The 23,651-nt window shown below is 38.1% G+C and overlaps 1 protein-coding gene across 1 annotated transcript; it reads left to right on the forward strand.

Annotated features, from left to right (window-relative positions):
* Nucleotides 1–30: 30 nt before the first annotated feature.
* On the forward strand, nt 31–22,758 carry mcoln2 (mucolipin TRP cation channel 2). The gene is made up of 14 exons (XM_041278527.1): nt 31–182; nt 3,455–3,611; nt 4,562–4,735; nt 5,144–5,297; nt 6,260–6,350; nt 6,454–6,550; nt 7,668–7,767; nt 8,555–8,667; nt 8,969–9,118; nt 10,695–10,796; nt 10,883–11,005; nt 12,209–12,415; nt 12,701–12,870; nt 20,467–22,758. Exons 1-14 carry the CDS (start codon nt 136–138, stop codon nt 20,501–20,503), a joined length of 1,722 nt encoding a protein of 573 aa, XP_041134461.1. The 5' UTR covers nt 31–135; the 3' UTR covers nt 20,504–22,758.
* Nucleotides 22,759–23,651: the final 893 nt, after the last annotated feature.

Raw genomic sequence — 23,651 nt, forward strand, 5'->3', positions numbered from 1 at the left:
CTTTCCACGTGATGATAGGCAGTATGTAAACCAGTTGATCGCTGAAGGGTTCAGTAACCCAGCTTTGACATTTGGACCTGACGCATGTTGCCTGCCGAAGTTCTGGATCTTGCACAGTAGTAATCTGCACTCAACATGGATACTGTTGTTACATATATTTCTAAAATAGACGATTCAGTAAAGTGAGTATGCATTTCTGTTATTATGTTCTCAGTATTATCATCTTAAAAGTAACCCGTTATTGAAAACTAGTTGAACACTGAAAACGAAACTTACTTCGCTATTTCCAATAAATTGTATTTAAACACAGGAATTATTTCATTTACGCATGACCAGGCTGATTATTATCATTATTATTAATTTAATTTTTTGATGTTTGTCGGTGGATAAATACAATGTGTATGCAAGAGTATATTAAAAGCTTAAGCGATATATAAATTTAAAAAAGCCTAGGGTGATGCAATACCTTTGCTTTGGCCATAGTTGTAGTGTGAATTCTGAATATACTGTATTGTGACACAAAAGTCCGCTTCGGGCACTTCTGTTTGTTTTGTAGAAAATACAGATTTAAACGATTGGAAGAAACTGAATGAACTAATTTATTGATGTTAGTCACGGGTCAGCTTTTGGAGAGAGTATAGGTGGGCAAAACATAAGACACGCGTTTAAAAACAAAACAAAACAAAAACTTCGGATTTGATTTGAAATCAAAATGTGGCTAATTCTGTCATGGCATTAATTTACAAACAACAGTCTGAGGCATCTAGTGTATTGTTCAGATCACAGTAAATTAATTACCGTATCCTTATTGTGCTAGATAACAAAAGGCATTAACAAAGTAAGCACATGTAAATTGATTTGGTCTCAGTATCTTATCTCATATTAATTAGACTAGAACAAAAAGAACAGAAAGTACATTAATTTGGTAGGTGAACCAAAAGAGACTTGAAATGAAGTTAGTGTATGCACTGTAACGTTTCTATAATTCATATATTACACCACATCAAAAATGAATTTTGATGTTGTTACATATATGTCAACATACCTTAATCTAATTCCCGGCAAGCAATAAAACTGTAAGAACTGACTGAAAGAGTGCAATTATACAGGAAGGGGTAATCTGAAAAATAATTCACAGAAATGGTAGGGTTCGTGAAACTGCAGACTAGTACGATTTTTTTAAAAAATTTTTTTACAAATTATCTGTCAGAATCAAACCATTTGTGTGAAATTCATGAATATGTGTGAAAGGCACACTGCAGTGTGCATGCACGTCACGAGGCAAGATAAGAAAAAGGATACCACTGCCATTATTTTACAGCCGATGTACAGTATATTGGTTTTGAGAAGACATACGAGAAAGTAGGCCCTACTTTGTCATGGCTATACGTTGTTATTACTGGTGTGGTCCATTACTGATAACAGGAAGTCCTTAGGAGGCACTAGGACTCTTCTGTAGATGTGTTACATGACCTTAGTATGTATGTTAATGTTTCTGCAGAAATAGTTCACAGCAATTATATAGAAACCATGTATATATTGCTCGATGCCGTTGGTAGAGTCATTCTGGATTTATACTTTAAAATCTATGAAACTGTGTGGACTTAATGAAACATTAGATCGCAATCCATATCTCTAAAAATGTTAAATGTTTTGAAAAATAGATAATTCATCTTTGTATGCCAACTTGAATTTTAAGTTCAACAGGGTTGAGAATTGTGTTCCAATGTCTTCCAATCTTTAGTATTGAATAATTGTTATGTATGTAATCATTCAATATTGTATGGATTAGCAGTGGATTCTAAAACCATTTTCAATTAGTGAATGCTATGATGGGTGAAAATTGTCGTCTGTAACTTTATATAATGTCTATGGCTATTATCCAATTAATGAATAACTATTGGATTGATTTGGTGCCCTTTTTAGATCATAGTGGTGTGTTTTCCTAATTGACAATTGCTCCAGCATCTGATGAAGACATACTGTGTTGAAATGTGTTGTGCTTTTGTCACTTTTTGTTTTAATAAATAATAAAGGTTTTTTAAAACACATTCTAAGAGGAATCTGATACATATGCGGTCAAGTGTAAAGAAGAAGAGATTTTTCAGTGTGCGACCAACCTGGTCTCTACTAGTGTCATCGAGGAAAGTATACATAGTTTATATGTCATTGCTGGTAACTGTTTGTAATCATTGATGTGGTAAACTTACTTTCTACTTAAAAAATAATAAATAAATAAATAAATAAATAAAAAAACATTTATAACTACTGGACAGCAAATTAACCATACTAACAGAAATGGAGGTTACGGGAACGACAGGAAAAGTATTGTGTGTGGTTGAATAGAAACAGTAACACGACAACTCCTGCAGGTGTATCTACAGCACGATAAGTAAGAGGCAACTTTTATAAAGCAAAATCTCCCATGCAAATGTGAGGTGTGAAACATGTCAGGGTTTCCTATGCAGATGTGGAGCCGTTTGTCTTTGACACAGAAAGCTCATGTTTTGTCACGATAAAGTACTCAGGCGATTCATGCATACAGTGCATGACTTTCATCCTACATACTGTACAGACACCCATTTTGTTGCTGAATCATACACACACAGCTGGTGTTTACTGTTCACAATAGCATTTATCACCATGGGGTGTTATCATTGCCAATGTCTGTTGTAGGCTGGGGACATAACATTCAAACTGACCTTTTTAACGAATACATTTTAGAATTTTAGAGGCACTAGAACAGAAAGGTCTACTGTAAATACAGTATAATCGTAAATATCGAAAAACTACTCACTTCTAAATCTTTTGTAGTCATTTTTGTATTACTTTAGTATAAATACATGTTAATTTGGATTCATATGTTGTTTTTTTCTGACTTTATGTGAACGAAAGGACGCACATTTGCCCGTTTTCCCATTGGAAATAGTGATATTTTGAAATATCACTGTCCTGGTCACAAAAGCAAAGTTTGTGGGGAATAATAGCCAATTTCTATTCTTTTTAGGCATAAGCAATTAGGAAGTAACACTTACTACCCAGGAACAAAAATTGTGTTACATAGTGTAATGCTTAGAGGGCTACTTTATACGATTGTATATTTTACTTTCATTCTTTTGTTTAGTATGTGTGTTCTGTTTTTGTCTGTGTTGTAGTTTCTGCTTACATCACAACTTGTCATGGTTACTAACTACTCCAGGAAAAAATGCTTCTGAAAAGGCTCCTGAAGGCTTTTCTGAAACAAGGTGGCTCCTCAAGGCTTTTCTGTAACATTTCAGTGTTACCCATGGGTTTTAGTGGAATGCGCAACACTAATATGCTTCCCCACTTCACTTCAGAAAAACAGCTGTGTTTCCAAGTTTTAGTAAATAAGAACGGATACAGAACACAGATCAAAGCATATCAAACTGGCAAGAAATGTTATATTAGGAAAATGTGTTTTGTTGTTCTGCAGGATTGATGCCAGGGTTGAAGTAGCCAGTGAAGAAGAGGAGCTGAGGGAGGACTTGACATTTTATTTTATGAGCCCTTGTCAGAAATACAAGGCAAGAGGCCTGCTTCCATGGAAATTATGGGTGCAGATTTTAAAAATTGCCATGGTTACAACACAGGTATGGATTTATTTATTTTAGTCAAGTGTCTAGCCATGAATGCAAAGCAAAGGTTGAAATTCAGAGAAGAGATGCAAAACACTCTATCGAGCTATATAACTTTTTATCAGAGCTCTTAAAAGGAAACCTTGTGATCTTGGCATTTATGTTACATTATAATATAACAGCATCTTTAATTATTTCATAGTGGATCTGCAGAGGTAGGCTGTGAACTGTGTGTTATATGCAGGGTAACTTACAACAGGACAATGATTTAACATCTCATCTGCAGGATGGAGCACAAGGAGATTAAGTGACTTGCTCAGGGTCACACAATGAGTCAGTGGCAGAGGTGGGATTTGAACTGACGACCCTCTGATTACAAGCCCTCGACTTTAACCACTGAACCATACTGGCTACTTTATTAGCTGCTTTGCAAAAGTTATATTGCACTTGCAGATAGGAAGGGTGTATAGCCACACTGAAACCTGTGAAACTCATGTTATGCTTTATATAACATAGAAAGCAGTTGGTGTATACCCCACTGTATAAACAGCTTACAGCACTCCAGAGCCACCTGCTGTACCACGTTACTTTACCTTTGCTGTATCCTGTGTTGCACATATCGCAATCATTTGTTTTCAATCGTTAGATAATCTCGGGAATTCACCACATGATTGATCTAAATCAGGGCTTCATCTAAACGATGATATAGATAGCGGTGCCTCAATTCAAATTGGATGTGCTTTGTTCCCGCTGAGACTCCGCTTTTGCTGGTTGTATCTCCTACTGCACTTTGATTTTCCTAAACAAGCAATGTCATTTTGTTTACATTGTTTTAGGGACCTTATTTATTGCTCCCAAAACTGGTAGGCTTGCTATGGACAACATTAACCACCATGGGAGTTTCTCTGTAAGTCTGAAGTAAAAAAAAATCACTCTAACCATGTAACTGGTGTATTTTCTTGAAGCTTGTTATTTTCGGCCTGAACAACCAGCTTGTTGTTTCCTACAAGGAAGAGAATGGCATGGCCTTCAAGCACTTGTTTATAAAAGGATATACAGGCACCGATGAAGACGACTACAGCCGCTCTGTCTACACCCAGCAAGATGTTTATGACAGCATGTTTTTTGTAATTGATCAAGTAAGTATGTATGTGGCTGATAAGATAAGGGGTGACTCCAGTGTCGTTAAATGGTAGAGTGGGTTTCATAAACAAAGCATGTTTAAAAATGAATACAGAAACAAGAACAAACTACAGTCTAATAAGTTGTGTGTGTGTGTTAGCAGAGATAAAATGTAATGAATAGCACTGGCATTGTAGAGTATAAAGAGTTTTAGGCAAAGCAATGATGTGTGATGCTGTAAGCCCACTAGCATCCCCTAGTGGTTTGTTGTTTTTAGTTTACAGCTTTCTGTAGTTCAAAAGAGCTGAATGAATGTGTAATTGGTACAGTACAGCACTGTGTGGTTTCAGCTCTGTTTACAGTAACATTGAAGCATCTACTGCCTTGCATTCCTTAATGCACAATTCATGTTCTTTTTTTTTTAGTACACGCATTTAATGAATCTCACAGTGGCACCACTCAGTTATGCCCAAGACAAGAATGATACAGCCGCTTTAAGAATCTGCAAACATCAGTACAAGAGAGGACATGTTTGGCCCTCAAATAAGACTTTTTATATAGACCCAGACATAGAAACAGGTAAGAACAATGAAAAATATTAATCTGTTTCCTCTGAGAGGGTATGACAGGTGTAGCATCCATAACTGTAGAACTTATTGTTACTCTTTCCTTTATTGTAAATGGGTCATCATCACTAAATAACTGTAACAGTAAAGAAAATATATTTGAAAAAAATAGAATAATCATTATTTATTTATTTAGCAAACACCTTTATCCAAGGTGACTTAAAGGTCTTACAGGGCAGCAAAGGGTTACAATGTAAGCTTAGTATTTAAATACAGTGTACTTTACAGTAAGTGCAAATAATACTGCTAAAATACAATATGAACTAGGATGAACATGTTATTTGCAAGTTATATCTACAATGACATAGTAGTATAGAAGTGTAAGGATAATGCATTAGCTGCGTATCCAGTAACGTGGTGCGTAGGTCAGGGAAGCATGCAGTGCATGATGGGAGCAGTAGAGCAGGAAATCTACAAGTGCAGTCTAGACTGGTGGGTCTTCAGGAAACAGTGGAAGGCGTTGAGAGACGGAGCAGTCCTGAAGTTCTCTGGTAGCTGGTTCCACCAGAGGGGCTTGTGACAAGAGCAAGTATCGCTCACTTGATACAGTCCTAAGAGAAATGATAGTCAGGCTACATAGAAGGCTTACTGATGCTCTCTACTTCTGGACCAGCCTGGATTGTACACTTTCTCATATTAATAAATGTAATTGAGGAGAAAAAAAAAACAACTATGAAACAGGCATGATTACAGGAAGTGTAATAACAGCACTGTTTTTGAACTTCTAAATTAAATGAGTCATGTGTTAATATTACAGTGGGAATGAAATTGGGGCCCTCAAAGTTTAATTACCAATACTCTTAAATTACACATGGCTTCCCATAATGTCACCAGGTAGAATCTGTGCCACTGTGTTTCAGTTAAAATGTTAAAGTTGTTTATAATTGTCACTTGACATGCCGTGTTTTATTCTAGAGTGCTTAACCGTGGAGTCAAGTAGAAGACATCCTTTCCAGACGGACTGGAAAACAGTCAATGAAACTTTTTTCAACCTGGACTTTTACAGGTAAAACAAACCCTTTATTCAGTTGATGATGTATTGTTTAACCATTGTTTTAAAACAAGAAAAGAAAAATACTATAACTCATGTCACCCCCCTTCTACTTCAGACTTGTCACTGTGGATATAACTTTTCAGCTAAAAGGAATCGACCTTCAGACAATCCGCTTGCTGGAATTGCCCGACTGTTACGAATTCTTTATCACAGTGAGTGGGATTTTAATTTTTTTATTTTTTTTTTATTTTTACTGTACAGCATCTAAAACATGATACCACTGACCCAGAAAAAAAAAAAAAACTCACACTGCAGAATTATGCAATAAGGCCCAACAGGGTGTCCTTATATGTAAAATATACGTACACCTCGAGGTGTTGGGGGGGGGGGGGGGGGGGGGGGGGGGGTTAACGTACCCCCCGAGAAGTCCTTATTAGATGTATATGGACACCCTGAAGGGCTTTATTTCATTTATAATCCAGGTCAAACAGTGGATTTGAAGAAATAAAAAAGCATAAATGATTTAATTTTTTTTTTTTAATTAAATATCCTTACGCCAATTAAATAGTCCCATTTATAACTCTGAACTACATATTAAACTAGGCTGACTAAATTAATTAAAACATCCGTATTGTTGATATTGTTCACGTTGCCATTGAAAAGATACACAGGGGTATCGGGTGTGTTTTTCTTTAGCGTTTACAAACTGCTAAAAAAATACATTATTTGAAGTGACAAAGTCGGGGTGAGGGAGTATTTTCTGTTTTGCTATACAGTTAATTTAATTGTTCCTCATCCACTACTTTTGGGATTTTTTTTTTGCTGGCAATTTTATAGCTTTACTATACATCAGCTGTAAACAAATTCTGTGAAGCCGTGCAGTATTTTCTAATAATATGATGAGGTTCCAACTGTCCGTATCCATCCAATATACGGACAATGGAACCTTGCTCGACCAATCACATTGCTTGTTTCAGGTTCCATTGACTATCTGTATGTATGTGTCATCAGCTAATGCAAATCTAAGAATATGTTCTCAGCAAATAGGAATACTGCTTAAACTTCACTGTAGAATTAAGATTCTGAAAGGCCTACTCTGACAAGTATTGTCAGGTATTGGATATGATGGTGATGTGATTTAGTGGAACATCACATAGCTCAGATAATGGCATGATGTATGTTGATAAACATACAGTATGAGATTTCATTAAATTCAGTAATAATATAAAGAAAGATCCATTGCACATGTTACAGTTTATTTTTAAAACAGTTTGCACATCTGAAACCATTTATGATTTTAAAAGGTTTTGATGAAATATTGTTTTACAGATCACTTTTAACAACCAAGGTCACAGTGGAATAGTTAAAATCTACTACGATAATGATGCTTTTATCAGTGAATGCAGCGGCTGGCACATAGCAGGATCCTGTGAGTATTATTTAACATCCTTTGCTTTCAATATGTGGCCCACAAAACAGGAGTGGTTGAAAACGTTTCCAAAATGAGCTCTGTGACAAGTCCTGACAACAAGCATTTGAAGTGCTTTAGTAAGGTCTGTAACGCCTCTGCAGTGGTTTGAGAGATGCTAGTGTTAGAAGACAAGGTGTGGGTTTTGTAATATTTTTCTATTTTATATGCTGCTATGCTTTGTATTTCCTTATGTTCAGTGTAAAGGCAAGTTTGTGCAAAATTACTGATAAGGACAAATTCTTTATTTGGGTATGATATATGGGTGTTCTCCATGTCTTGCACTCTTCCTGTGTCTTGTAATCTCTTGTAGTAATATACTGTCTTATAAGCAGGGTGTGTGTCAAATGCATGAATTATGAGGATGTTTATTAGTAGTACCAAGATCATACCAAAGCTGTAATGGAGAAAAGTTACAAAAAGAAAGAATTGTTGAAGAATGATGTAACTACAGGTTAGGTATACAAAGGCTGGTATATAGAACCTTTGTGAGACGAGAGAGGAATTGCTCACTCTTGTCTCTGGAATTGGTAATTATGCGCATGAATGCCTTTTTTGTATTGCATGCTGATGTTGAAGTTTAATAAAGCATTAGTATTAAAGTGGCTAAGTGTTGGAGTGAGTGAATCATTGTGGGTTAATCCACTAGCTAAGGTGAGTGGTGTGAGAGCGCTGTATAAGCAGGTAGACAGAGGTGATGGATCTATACACAATGCAGTTTATTTGCGTTTTATTTTTTCTCTTTCAGCACAGAAAAACACACACTATCTTCTGATTTTTGATGGGTTTGTCATTCTAACCTGTTTAGTCTCCATGGTGCTTTGCACTAGATCCATCGTCCTTGCAATCAGATTGCTACGGGTAAGGCTTCTTCAGGAATAACCCCTACAAGTCTGAAGTGTGATTCAGAGCCATCAATGTTGTCAAACTTCCTAACTGTCTAATGTTTAGCAATACTAAAAATAACAAATAGAGAAATCTGCATAGCAACAGCTTGAGTATTTTTGACTATATGCGTCGTGCTGTATGTAGTACTGTGAGTTTTCAACAAAGTGAGCAAGAATAGAGAGGTTGACTGGTAACAAGATTGTAAAACAGTGTTGCATAGTACTGCATATATCTTACTAGTTCTTGGAATATTCTTTTTTCTTATTTCACACAGAGGTTTGACAGATTCTTTCATGAGAACTACAATCGCAGAGCATCCCAATCAGATAAGAAGGAGTTTTTGAACAGATGGTACATTGTGGTTATTATTAGTGATATAATGACAATAGTGGGATCTATATTGAAAATGGAAATACAGGCAAAGGTAAGATGTGTCTTATCTGACTTAACATTTTCAATACTTGCCAGATGCATTTTTAGGAACAGCAGCTTTGCTTTTACAAAATCTGCATTATGTACTATATAGAAATACGGCAATAGAAACGTACAAGGACTGTGAATAACTGCTTGTGTCTTGTGCATGTCCCGCTCTTATTAGCTCTGTGTGGAATGGAACCCTTTGGATTAAATTTTAATGCTCATAATGTATGTTATATATTACATGGTTTCTATTTCTCTTTCAATACATCACTGAAATCAAACTGTTGTCCAGTTTGCATGTTATTTACACTGGGAATTAAGTTATTATTATTATTATTATTATTATTATTATTATTATTATTATTATTTTATTTTTATCTTTATATATTGGATTTGACACATTAATATAGCCCATGGTTTATTAAAGGAATTTTCATTTGGTAATTTATGAAAACTGTATGTATTATTTCGACGATGACTGTGATCATTTTTATACATCTTGTAAAATGCACTATCTATATATGTTTAAACCTTAAATAGCCTCTATTTGAGCATTCAATAGTACCCATGTTGCAATCCCACAATAAACAAAATGGCAGACCAAGCTCAGCATCGCAGATTTCACCTCTGGATGAATAGCACTATGTAACACAATTTTTGTTCCTGGGTAGTAAGTGTTATTTCCTAATTGCTTATGCCTCAAAAGTATAGAACATGGCTATTATTCCCCACAAACTTTGCTTTTGTGACCAGGACAGTGATAGTTCAAAATATCACTATTTCCAATGGGAAAATGGGCAAATGTGTGTCTTTTTGTTCACATAAAGTCAGAAAAAAACAACATATGAATCCAAATTAACATGTATTTATACTAAAGTAATACAAAGATGACTACAAAAGATTTAGAAGTGAGTAGTGTTTCGAGATTTACAATTATACTGTATTTACTCACTTCTAAATCTTTTGTAGTCATCTTTGTATTACTTTAGTATAAATACATGTTAATTTGGATTCATATGTTGTTCCTGTGTCTTGTAATCTCTTGTAGAGATTTACAATTATACTGTATTTACAGTATAATTGTAAATCTCGAAAAACTACTCACTTCTAAATCTTTTGTAGTCATCTTTGTATTACTTTAGTATAAATACATGTTAATTTGGATTCATATGTTGTTTTTTTCTGACTTTATGTGAACAAAAAGACACACATTTGCCCATTTTCCCATTGGAAATAGTGATATTTTGAACTATCACTGTCCTGGTCACAAAAGCAAAGTTTGTGGGGAATAATAGCCATGTTCTATACTTTTGAGGCATAAGCAATTAGGAAATAACACTTACTACCCAGGAACAAAAAATATATATTTTTTTGTTACACAGTGTAATTTATTATAAGCGTTTAAGAAATAAGATATTGACCACAGTTTTCACATTGTAGTGAGCAATAAACTGTCATTTTTTCAACCCTTGAGGTTTTTTACCTCAACTTCAGACAACAGATATATCATGTACTGTAGTACTGTATGCCATCTACATTTATATATAAGTGTTTGTTCTGTGTGGTTGTGTTTCCTGCAGAGCCTCACAAGTTATGACGTCTGCAGCATTTTTCTAGGAACCTCTACCTTGCTTGTTTGGGTTGGAGTTATCAGATATCTGGGGTACTTTGAGAAGTACAACGTAAGAAACTCGCTATTAAATGTTTCATTGTTGATCAATAATTTGTGTTGTAATAATATTTCATATTAAAAATCCTTTGTTCACAGGTCCTCATTTTAACAATGAGAGCAGCTTTACCCAAGGTCCTGCGTTTTTGTTGCTGTGCAGGAATGATCTACCTGGGCTACACCTTCTGTGGCTGGATTGTACTTGGACCCTATCACGAGAAGGTAAAGCACACATTCAGTTTTACAAAGACCAGCCTGTTCTCACTGTTAATGTTTACCGAAAGAATGTCACTGTTCAATTTCTTCCATCCATAACTATTAAACTTAATACCTTTTAATTTCTTAACTGTTTAATATCCATTTCCCAGGCTACTTCACCTTGAGCCTCACAGCACACCTGGGGCAAGCATAACAATGGTCTTGCCACACAACCCCCTGCTGCGGGTTATTGCTTGCACCAGGACTAGCTGTGATTACAGAATTGCACATACTATGTCTCCATCTTGTTAAAATCAAGATTACAGTCTTGTCTTGTATAACCACACTTTGTAGCAGTTGCAAGAGTTACTTCAGGTGAAGCTTGAAATATGTGTGCTTGATTAGAGGTTGCACTGAAATGTGGTTTAAATTGCAGTTTCAGAAAGTCTACAACAATGCCTTATAAATTCCACAAGAGGGCAGTGTTGCAACAAAACCATGGTAAAACCCACCTAACTGTAATTCAAACAGTAAATGGACAGATACCTCTGCCCTTGTTTGTTTCATAAACATGCGTGGAATTATCTGTTCTAGGATATCAAGGTTAATGATGAGGTGTTGAGAAAGATGTCATTCGGTTTGCAGAGGGTGTTTCTTTGATTTCTGGTATTCATTTACAGGGTTAACTGACTGGTACATTGTATTATAGATACAGCTAGTTATCACTTTAGTTTATGAATGTTATAGGTTTTTTACAGTTATGCAATGAATTAAAAAATAGCTATGAAAAAGCTGCAGGAGGTGAAAGCCTCAGAGATGAAAGTAAGCTAAGCAATTTTTGGAGGTCGGTGTCTCCAAATGGCGGGTGTATTTCTGTTTGTATCGGAACTCAAACAGCTTCCTGTCAAAAAGGGCTTGAAGTGTGCATGTGAAGGAGTGGGGAAGACTGTTGAAGGTTCATTGCTTGTTTTTATACATTTTTATTTCATTATAAAATACAACTAAAGAACCAAAAGACCATTGACAGAAGAAAAGGGGAGAGGGACCGGTGATAATGTTGCTGTTGCTAATTTGCAGTAAGAAATGGATTTTCAAGCCCTGGTTTGCACTGCTTTCACTTCCCTTATTGAGGGTCAAATGTTTTCTACAGAGGCTGTTACAACCAAACATTTACTACTAGGACTACGACTACTAATAGCCTTGAATTCTTTTGTCCTTACTGTCCAGTTTGAAGACCTGAACAGAGTGTCAGAATGCCTCTTCTCACTGGTCAATGGGGATGACATGTTTGCCACGTTTGCCCAAATCCGGAAGAAAAGCACTCTGGTGTGGCACTTCAGCCGAGTCTACTTGTACTCGTTCATTGCACTTTTTATTTACATGGTGCTGAGCCTCTTCATTGCACTCATCACAGATTCATATGAAACCATTAAGGTACGTCCCTCCCTCTCAGGAGTAATGTTCATTCATGTAATGTTATCTGATGTGTGTAAAGGGGGTGTCACTATTTTGTAGGTATATAAAACACATTTTTTCTTTTCATTGTTAACATCCTGACAACATATTACACTTCTAGCTTTAAAGTCTGCTTCAAAGCTCTTTTCAAAATGCCCGCTCTAGTGCATTGGGTTTGAAATCTGTCCTCTAAATCACTGCAGGAAGTGATTCAAACCTAGCTGTACAATATCTTTTAATCTGTACATTTCTTTCTTTGCATAGAAATACCAACAGAATGGCTTCCCAATGACAGATCTCCACAGATTTATAAAAAAATGCAAGGATTTCCCCTCCGACAACTGCAGAGAAGAAGAAACAAATAATTGCTTTGTGTTCTGCTGTAAAAGGTATCTTTGTAATCAACTGCAAACGATCGCTTCCGTCCTCATGAGGTTAGCTGCTTGTGGCTCACAAAATAAAGTTAGAGGTTAAAAGAATGCAGGCACACCCTGGGATGTGCTGATTATAGAGAAATGCACTGGGAAAAAGACTCTCTAAACTGTCAAAGGACTGCTGTGATCCTAGCACACACAACCAAATATTCAGAAATATTTGTAGGTCTGATCGTTTAAAAAAAAATTACCATCATTGGATGTAACTTTTCTCTTACTCGGATGCATTCATTGCACTGCTTTTTGGATGCAGTTTGAACATTAAACCGATAATACACCCCCTGCTCATGCACAGTAAACACATTTTTAACCTTGGCAGACTGGTTGGGGCCAACACAAATGACTTTTGTCATACTACCCTACCATAGAGTTAAAAAACAAAACAAAAAAATCAGAGCAGCAAAAAGAAGCACTCATTTTATTGTTCTTCAGTCATGGTGTTTAAACAACACTGTCATGTTGTTTAAAATGAATACTAGTGTTGGAGATGGGGGACAATTTACACCTGTTTTCCTTTTACTCTGAAATGACATTTATTTTCATATTCCACTTTTTGGAATGCAGGGTTTGTCCACTAGTCTGGGAGTCTGGAAAAAGTATGGAAAAATGCCAAACTGATTTCCAGGGCTTGAAAATGCTTGAAAAAACATGTCTCCGTTATGAAAGTCCTGGAAAAATTTGGAAACTTTCTAGTGTTAGAAAGGTAGAATGAAAATAATTATGTGATTATTTTTTATTATTAATAATAATTAATCTCAAAAGTGGGTCAGCAGCTCTAATGTGGGATCAGCAGTTCTAACTGTATAGGCAATTTACTAGTATCAACAATATTGCTTGCGACCAAATCCCGCGAGGATTGCCCCGTGTAACACCCCTGACAACGTCCTGACAACTCAAGCAATCCTATCCAGTCAGTGCACTTGTGTCACTGCTCCAGTGATACGAAGGGTAACTAAAATGGACCCTACGACAGCCAAAATATATACAGTGAACTGTCCCCAGTGAACTGCCCCCTCCCACCAGAGGAATGCCTGCTGAGCCCACCCCCACTACAGCCCGAGTGGGAGGAGCCCGAACATCCTGCGCCCGAGTGGGAGGAGCCCAAACGTCCTGCGCCCGAGTGGGAGGAGCCCGAACGTCCTGCGCCCGAGTGGGAGGAGCCCGAACGTCCTGCGCTGGAGTGGGAAGAGCCCGAACATCCTGCGCCGGAGTGGGAGGAGCCCGAACGTCCTTCACCGGAGAGGGAGGAGCCCGAACGTCCTGCGCCGGAGTGGGAGGAGCCCGAACGTCCTGCGCCCAAGAGGGGGAAGACGGTGCATCCACATCCCAGGTACCCACCAGCATAGGGAGAATACCTGCTGGTTCCACCTCCACCTCCGTGGGAGGACTGTGTGCAGCTCCCACCTCTACCAGCAGAGGGAGAATACCTGCAGGTTCCACCTCCGTGGGAGGACTGTGTGCATCTCCCACCAACAGAGGGAGAATACCTGCTGGTTCCACCTCCACCAGCAGAGGGAGTATGCCTTCTGGTTTCCCCACTGCCACCAGAAGGGGAGGAGCCCCTGCCGTCTTTGCCACCAGAAGGGGAGGAGCCCCTGCCGCCTTCGCCGTTAGAAGGGGAGGAGCCCCTGCCGCCTTCGCCGCTAGAAGGGGAGCTAGGCCTGGCTCTCCTCCCGCCGTCACCTCCCGAGGGTCCGCTGCTGTCCTGCCTCGCACCGCCCAAGGATGCTACGTCTGCATCGCCTGGGGCTGCCTGTTGCTCCGCATCACCTTTGGCTGCTTGTGTCTGTCTTTTATCCCCTAGGGTCGCCGAGGGTCCCGCTTCGCCAGGGGTTGCTGCCTGGCTTGCGCCGCCTGGGGCCGCTACTAGTCCTGCAGGACCTCAGGAAGCACTGGGGCCGGCGCCTCAGAAAAGGGGGCTGCCGGCTACAAAGAAGGGGAAAGCAGTGCTTTCTTCTTGTCTGACGTCACTGCAACACCATTTCCTGCCACAATCCCTTACAAAAAAGTAGTATACTGCAAGTATACTTGTGCCAAAATTGTCTGGTTTTAGTATACTATTGATGCCATGATACTATCCTAAAGTATACAACTTTTTATATTCTCTTTGTAAATAATGCAACATAGTTATCAAATATTGGACATTTCTTAGATTGTCTTCTCTTTTGGATACCTGCATTATCTCGATATGCGATATAAGCTAGATATGCACCTCCAGATTCTGACAAATAATTTTAGAAAACCAGGTGCAGCTTCTGCTCTGGATCAAAAAGCTATAATCGCGTCCTCCGAAACGAGTGCCGCCAGCCGTTCACTTTTTTTCGCTCTGCAAGCCCGTTGTGCAGCCACAGCACCAGAGGACCACGCAGTTCTGAATTGTGTACAAGCTGGCTGGCAGGCGCCCAACCAGCCACAGGGGTCAAGCCGGCAATCTCCAAACTATAAGGCACATCCCACACTCCCGGGGGAGTGCCTTTACTGGATGCTCAACTCAGGAGCCCCTTCATATTACATTCTTGTTAACTTATATGAAGGGGCATTTTTCCACACCATTTACGGGAAGTGACAGATGCAGCCCATATTCTTAAACACACTTACCTCTGCTATTTGCAACCATTCAGAGCTTTTGCTCCACCTGTTTCTATACTATAGCATGCAGGTGGGGCCATGAGAGAAACATCATAGTGTCACATGATTCATATAGAATAATGAAACCACAGGCAGTGACCTAATAAGAATAAACATGTAAGCTCAAAGCCAGGTATTTAGTAAATATAGAAAATAAACAAACCCTCATTCAGAAATGCACTGGGAAAGATCCCAATCATAAAAGGGTTGAGGAAAGATGAGACTTGTGTATTCTTGTGTTTTGATCTTGGTTATTCTCCAGTTTTGTTTAAAAGTAGTTAGTACCTTATCGGCTGGTTTATAGAACCTGATAGGCATTAATATTAGACTATTTCATGTTAGGGGAGATAAGTGTAGTTGGAGACCATGACTGCATACTGTAGCCATATGCTGCAGGAGATGAAAAACCGTCTGGTATGACCAAAGCCTCTCTTGGGAATAACAGACGTGTGGCAGATTTCCATGTTTCTGGGAAATGCTTTGTTGTTTGTTAGTCTACATTTAACTTTGGGAGGGTCTGTTTGCATGTGGGAAAATGAGTCATGGATGTCCCTAAAACATTTGGATAGGCAGCAAATACTAAAGATAAGAGTCTCTTCATCTCTAGTAACAGATGTAAAATCAAGGGATTCCTCATAGTTTTTAGGTTCAGGGTCTCCTTTTTTAGAACAACTCATCACCCCTCAAGTGTCATGTTACCAAATATCAGGGGAATTAAATATGTTTCTTAGTGCACCAACAACCAATAATGGCAGAGCCACATTTTGTATTGAAGAACAACATTTTTTGTTTGTTGGTGGTCCCTTTTTATAGAATCAGCAGTATGTAAAAACAGTAAAATACATTGGCCTTTGAAACCCACAAGGTCTCTTCTGTAGGTTCGTTGTTTCACAAGAAAAGGGTGCAGTTCTGCTTTTTCAGTAATTCTGCTTGGCCAGTTTTACTTGTCAAGCTAGAAAGATGAAGCAATAATAGATTGAAAACCAGGTTACAAGCAATAAGATAACGTAATGGAATTATTTGGCAAGCTTTGAGATTCTGAGTCGCACTTGAAATAATTCAAATCACTAAAGTCTTTGTTATGTTGCTGAAGGTAGTACGAGAAGTTTATTTACATGTGCCCACTTTTCTGTTTAAAACCATAATCTGCTTTGTTTGAAATGTGTTAAGGTTGTTAATTAAACATCCTTCTAATAATCCCTGTAAAGTAGTGGTGGGCAGCCCCAGAGCCGTTTGCATCCTGCAGTGCATCTACCTGCGATCCCCTTGTCCAGCTGGAAAAAAAAAAAACCTTGGCTCGCAACGCACCTATCGAACAAAAAAAAAAAAGAATCCTAAGAATGAAAGTGGGTTAATGCTGTCTTCCATTAATGAATATAAAATCAAAACATAAATGTCCACTGTATCTTTAAAAAGTGAATCATTTACTGTGTTAAGAGTGCTATTGCAAGGTATGACGTTTCAGTTTGCGCCGCGTGAGTTTTGTTGCTGTAAACCCGCCACTTTAGTTGATTAGCCACTTCTCTGAGGTAATAATTATAGTTTTAAAGAAAGGAGAAAGAAGAAAAAAGAAATGGATTGATTTGTTACCAGGTTAGGTGGAAAGGAGGGTGGGGAGCTGAGTTCATGTGCTGCTTCAAAAGGCGGGACAGGAAGATTGGCGATGAAGGCAGGACTATTCAAGAGAGCTGGGGGCTGGATTTCTATTACCGACCACAAGGGGAAGCCATTTTGCATCATTTGCAAAGAAGCACTGTCAATTCCAAAATGGTTCAATATTCAGAGACACTACGGAACTCGCCATTCTGCCTATGAAGCAAAGTTTCCCTCGGGATCTGCCCTATGCACTCGGCAGATTGCTTAAGAGTGGCCTTAAGATTGTCCTTGCTTCACAAAAATCACCTCCTACCTATCCTAATTGCCAGCGTCAGGAAATTCATGCTACATTTACAGTTAATGTCAGCTCAGCTGCAGTCTCATGATTTCACGCATTTCCCCCATCTTAAAGAAGCAAACTGCTCTGATGCTAGCGAGACAGAGTGTGTGCATCTCATTGGACTGGCGGAGTGTTTTGAAAAATGTTTTTATCACTTAGTGAGCTGAAGCCATTCATATCATTGCTTACAAACCCGTTCGGATTTGACTTTGCTAACAGTGGAACTGTGTGCTAGAGGCTTGGGCTTGAAGAGAAACTTTGAGGAGGAACTCCCTCACATGCGTGCACTGGATGAAGACATCATCAACCAGCTGAAGAAAGAGGGCATTCCCCAACTATGGCAAACCTTTCCAGGCCCTGTTCTTTGACTTTGTGCTGCAAAGCTGTTGTCAATTTTTCATTCAACGTATACATGCGAACAGACATTCTCCATGATGGGAAACATCAAAAACAAGAAACGCAACAGACTGACAGATGGAAACCTCACTACTGAGGTGCGATGTGCCTGCACCTGCCTTACTCCTAACTTCAAAAAGCTGGTGGGAAATATGATCACACAGAAGTCGCTTTAAGTAAGTAGTATATTTATGACTTTCAATGCTTTTTTCTTTTGTATTGCTGTGTTCAATCCATTATTACATTCTTAATATTTTTAGAATGTAATGTATAGCTCTTTAAAATTAAAATGTATTATTTTGGCTTGTAATTGCGGTAAAGGGGGTCTTGCGGCCCTTGGAGTTAAAACAAGTCATTGCCTCACAGAATTAGGGATGGGTCGGTATACCGTTTTTTTGATTTACCGTGGTTTAGGTACGTTACGGTATTAATACCGTTCCTTTTATTCTAAACCGCAATTATTGTAATTCCTTTATACACCGGTTAATGCATTTTTCCAATTACAAATGCGCTTCTTTTAAATCAAGCGATGGTACTTGCAGCCTTAGCAAAGTGTCTAAGGAAGATATTTTTGTGAACTGATAATGTATTTTGATAATGGTTTTGAAGGAAACTGTCAACGACACAGAATACACGTTTCAATTGCTGCAGCCTGTTACCCAGAGCTTGCTGACGTCACACGCAGCCTGTAGAGAAACGCATTCTCTAAACCTTGAAACACGGCACACATTTTTAACGTGCTATGTTTACATTTGTCTGGATTATCAACAGTCAGTTTAATGTAATTGATTAACAGTAACTTTATTGTAAAATTATACATCACTTATCACAGATTTAGTACATTATGTTTCTTTAAATAATTGACTTATTTATTTAATATAGTGTTGACAAGGCTGTCCATGGCTTCATTGTATAATGATAAACTATCGTTCGCCTCTGCTAACAAGGTGGCAGCAGTAGTTTTAGTGGTTATCTGCATTACAATTAGCAGGTCACTCGTGATCTTTGCATCGTCCCTTTGGTTCACAGCCGCAGCCAGCCTCCCACAGCAAGATTTCAAAGCTGCACTGGGCTATGCAAAATCTGCACATATTTATGTCGCTGTATTGAGTGAAGTCTACAGCGCATCTCCGAGATTCTGTGCAGCACTGTGCAGAACTGCGGAAATCTGCGCTATAAGAACACGACCAATGTCTCAATTACAATTAGCACAGACTGCAGCAGGATAGCCTACTTATTATCAATGTAGTTTTGTTTAAACAAGTTATAACAGTATTCCCATTTTCTTAGGTAAGTGAAGGAATCTTTTTTCACAAACTCCACACATGTAATAATCATTCGAAGCTTACTTGTGCAATGTCGTGACGGGTAGCTATAAATCCAATAACACGTTTTAGTATTACATTTTTTTTCGCTATACATATTTTATTTATCCGGTTGAAAAATAAACAACTTATCTCAGCTCTTAAATAATAACCTGTGGTACATGTTTGTGTTTTAAGCAATAAGGCCGATCCTTTTCCAATTCTATTTACCATGAGCAAAACAGAGTATTTATTGATTTATTTATTGATTTATTTATCTATTTAATTTTATACATTCAAATGTTTTAACAAACTACAGCACCACATAATTTTGAGCAAATAATAGATTTTAATACTGTTGTGGTATAACATTGAGAGTGTACAACTTCAGTTTTTTTTTAGTTATTCTGGTTGTCTTTATAAAAAAGAAACTTACTAAAGTAACTTACTAAACTTAGTAAAATACTAAATACCAAATGTTTAAATCATTCCATAAAAGGAAGTGTGTTTTGTTGGTTTTATTTTTGTGAATTACGGTAATTTAAGTGATTTACATTAGTCTTTCTTCTTTTAAGCATTTATTTGATAACTTCCATGATGTACTGTTTACCGTGATATTAAGGTTACCACGGTATTTTTTTTAACGGTTCTCATACCGTGCAAATTTTATACCGTCCCATCCCTACACAGAATGTGTCAAGAGGAAATGTAGATACTGGGTTTTATTAGGGCATTTTAAAGTGAATTGAGCTGGATTGCATCAACGATTTATTTATAGGGTTATCCTAGGATAACCATGGATAGGTGGTTCATGCAATCCAGGGTGATTCCCAGTGCTGGAATCCAGCTGTGGCTAATCTCTGTTTGGTATTGGTTGATTAAATCAGATCCCTAGTACCTTATCCACACTACCCAAAAAATGGGCCAGCAGTACGCATTGAAACCTTGTGGTTGCCATTCACTTTATTCACAATCACATTTTGAACAGGTCATGGCCGTGCATTATTTAGGTAGTGTATAATAGTGTGTAAAGGGTATAGTTGTATAAATAACTTTCGCTTTAAGATTTTGAACCATATTCACAAATAATGTGCCCCTCCTAAATGAACGCCATTTTTTTCTTAAAGGAAAACGAGACATTTTAAGTTAAAAAGCTTCAAATAAACTGAGATGGGTAATTTAAGAGGTCCTTCTTTCACCTGAGTAACTTCTTCCTAGTTCTGAACCAGCTGTTTGTTTCCCTTTTTTGCCCTATATGACCCTTTGTGTTCATTTAGAACAGGAAGTATGGAGTGTGTATTTAATTAAGGTGTGTTTGTTCTATCTTCACAGGCAGGAAAGTGACGATAACTTATTGCTCATTAATTGACACAAGGCCGAGGCAATAAACCTGAAGCAATGCAGAACCACAGGTAAAAAACTTGAAGTTGAATGCAGTTTGGAGACCCCACTGTGAGAAAGAGCTTCCTAACTATGGAATTAAAACCAAGTATGGACAAGGAACTGAACTCTCTGTGGCCCACAGTTCTTTATATACAATGTTAGGTGCAAATACAACTATAAGGTAAACATTTTACAGATCTAAAAAGGATTTTTTGTCACAGTACAAGATTGCTACGTGTTAAATGACTTCATCTTGCCTTTGCCTGAATTGAGTTTGCAGGTTCCATAAGGAGCCTGTATACGATTGTTGTATACACATATGCATCTAATGCATCTTTTATTTATAAAGCGTAATCACTGTTTGTAATACAAAACCTAACGTGATGCAAAAATAGGTTTGTTATTGAAATTATTACTAATTGTACAAATGTGTTGCCTGCAGTGATGTGCAGTGTACATCGTATTAGTGTTACACATTTATGGGTTACACATTGACATGAATGAAAGAAATTCCTCCAAGCTGCTTTGGACACCAATTCAGTGGTGTTTGTCTTCTATATCATTTTGAAATATAGACAGTGAGTTTAGTGATATCAGCCCTGTGGACAGTAGACCATATCACAAAACCAAAAACAGCTTCTAATGTGGCACAATGCAAAGGGAGCTTATGTGGAACATGATGGCTCCCTGGCTGTAGCCAGCCACAAATTCCTCACCTTTTAATTAGCTTTTTTATCATCAGTAAATACAATATAAAATGAGCTCTTCAGAATGAGGTTGTGTTTTTTAGGGTGAGTGTATTGAATCCTCACATAAGGTAGAAATCAGAAAGGCAATCATATATATTCACATATATGTGCTCTTCACCATGTAGCTTCACAGCACCCATTTTAAAAGACCTGCTTTTCTCTGGCCACCTGAGTTATCAGATGCCCTTTACAGTAACTGCAATAAACAGTAATGTGATTAAACACACTGAGCAAGAGCTATAGTATCCACTTGTGGTGCTTTCTACCCATTGCATTCCCAATGATTATTCTGAGCAAATGTCATTAAACAATAGTAAACTAGATTATGAGTACATCTGTATTAAACTGATACTCTGTGACAGCGTGCTATGTTTACTTTGCTGTTGGGTTTGGCAATGTTGGTGAGTATGGATTTTAATATCCACACCCTGCCTAAGCCTAACCCTTTGCATTGGTGAGGTGCTGTACAGGTATCGCACACACAGGTTAAGAAGAAGATTGGTTACTGTAGTTTAGGTAACTTTCTTGTTTAAAAGCTGCTGTTGACTAATAAATGTGGTCAGTTTACTGTGAACTGTATTATGATTTCTTGTACTTGCATGTATTGCTCCACTCTTGTGTCATTGGGTTACACAGTGCTCTTTCGGAGTGCTGCTGACAGATTCTTCAGGAATCTATGACTTCCAGGCACCACAGGTGAGTGTGCATTGCTTTGTGAGAATGTGCAGACTTTCTTGGAAGATGTTATTTTCTCTACAGCTACAGCCAAAAGTTTTGCATCACATAAAATTTTAGGATTGAGAGCTAACATAATTTTGATCTTGTATATAACATTGGGTAAACAAATAAACTACTAAGTGATATACACAAATATAGATACAAAAGTCTACCAGGTGCCATAATAGTACTACAGTATGTTAAATTTCAGAAAATGTTACATTTTAAAATAGGGTGATGCAAAATGTTTGGCCACAGCTGTAGAATCCAGTCAGTATCTGGTGGAAGATCCCAAAATCCTGTCAAATAAAACATGTCCTGACTTTATTTGTCAATGACTTGCATCATGTATAAGACTTGCGTCGTGTATTATGTATGTTGAACTTAACATTTACCTCAAGCAAACTCTATTACCTCCTGTGCTTATTTAACACTACATAATAATCCACAATGGCAGCTTTGCAGTTTCAGACAGCGTTTTTTGTTCTTGCTATTGCTGTGTAAGCACCCACTTGTTGTATAACAAGGGAAGATAGGGAGTATAGTCTATGGCATGAGTTCACACTATTTTGACAGTGCCAGGGCTGGCATGAACATTCGTCATTCTACCTTCACCTCAGCTTACTCTCAGCAAAGCTTACTGCGGTGTATCCATAGTGCAGTGGCAGAATTAACAGCCTGTGAATGGTAATTGGTAGTTCATTTTGTGTAAGTAGGATGAGTGACATGTTAACCACCAATTAAATAAAAAGAAAAGATTGTATAAACACCAAAATGACACAGGAGACTGCTACTTAGTTTGTATTCACTTAGCATGTTCATGGTGCAATTTACTGTATTTTGTAGCAATAGCTAAAGAGCACACTGTAATTCCCATGTGATGTCTCTGGGTATGTAATAATTTGTTATTGTGGCAAAGTGGTTACTAGTGCACAGGTGTAGAGGTGATGCATTACTTAATAACAACAGTCCAACAACAGATCCAGTGGTGAAAACAGCTTTATTTAGGTTTTTAAATAATAACACTGACTATACACAACAATGTATATAGTCAGCAAAACCACAGGTTCAGTCCTGAAATAATAATAACAAACACGGACTTTCAAACACCTACACATTCACCTATCCAACAGCGAGTGCTCTGGGTGCAAGTGGAGTTGTAAATGTGAAACGAGTGCTTTACAGTGGTCCAGTACAGTCCGGGTTTAGTGCTGGTTTGACAGCGACAGCTCCTGGATTTTTAGCGTCTACAATGACTAACAAGACACAGTTAAATAGACAGACAGTACAACACTAAACACTCACGGTTTCTCTTTATTCCTCATGGTAAGTCCGTAACCATAACGGAGGAACAGATCACTGGGGCCACTTCCCCTAAATACCCTCCATCACGTACTCTTTCGGTGGTGTGGCCAATCACATCTCCTCCAATCCGTGACTGACACATCGCCTACCGCATTAAGGCACAGACTTAGTATCGTGGCCCCGCCCCCTTCCCGGATGGCCGGCTTCCGACTGACCCTGGAACGAACTGCCGAACCATCCATTATGGGGCACTCTGCTCCGGTTATACAATGCCCTCACAGGTCGGGAGGGAGGTTGTTGATTAGGATTAATTTGCGTGCTGTCACATATAGTCTGTATAAGTTAGAATGTAAGGTGTGAATG

This window comes from Polyodon spathula, chromosome 18, assembly GCF_017654505.1.
Source record: "Polyodon spathula isolate WHYD16114869_AA chromosome 18, ASM1765450v1, whole genome shotgun sequence".
In the NCBI taxonomy this organism is placed as follows: Eukaryota; Metazoa; Chordata; class Actinopteri; order Acipenseriformes; family Polyodontidae; genus Polyodon; species Polyodon spathula.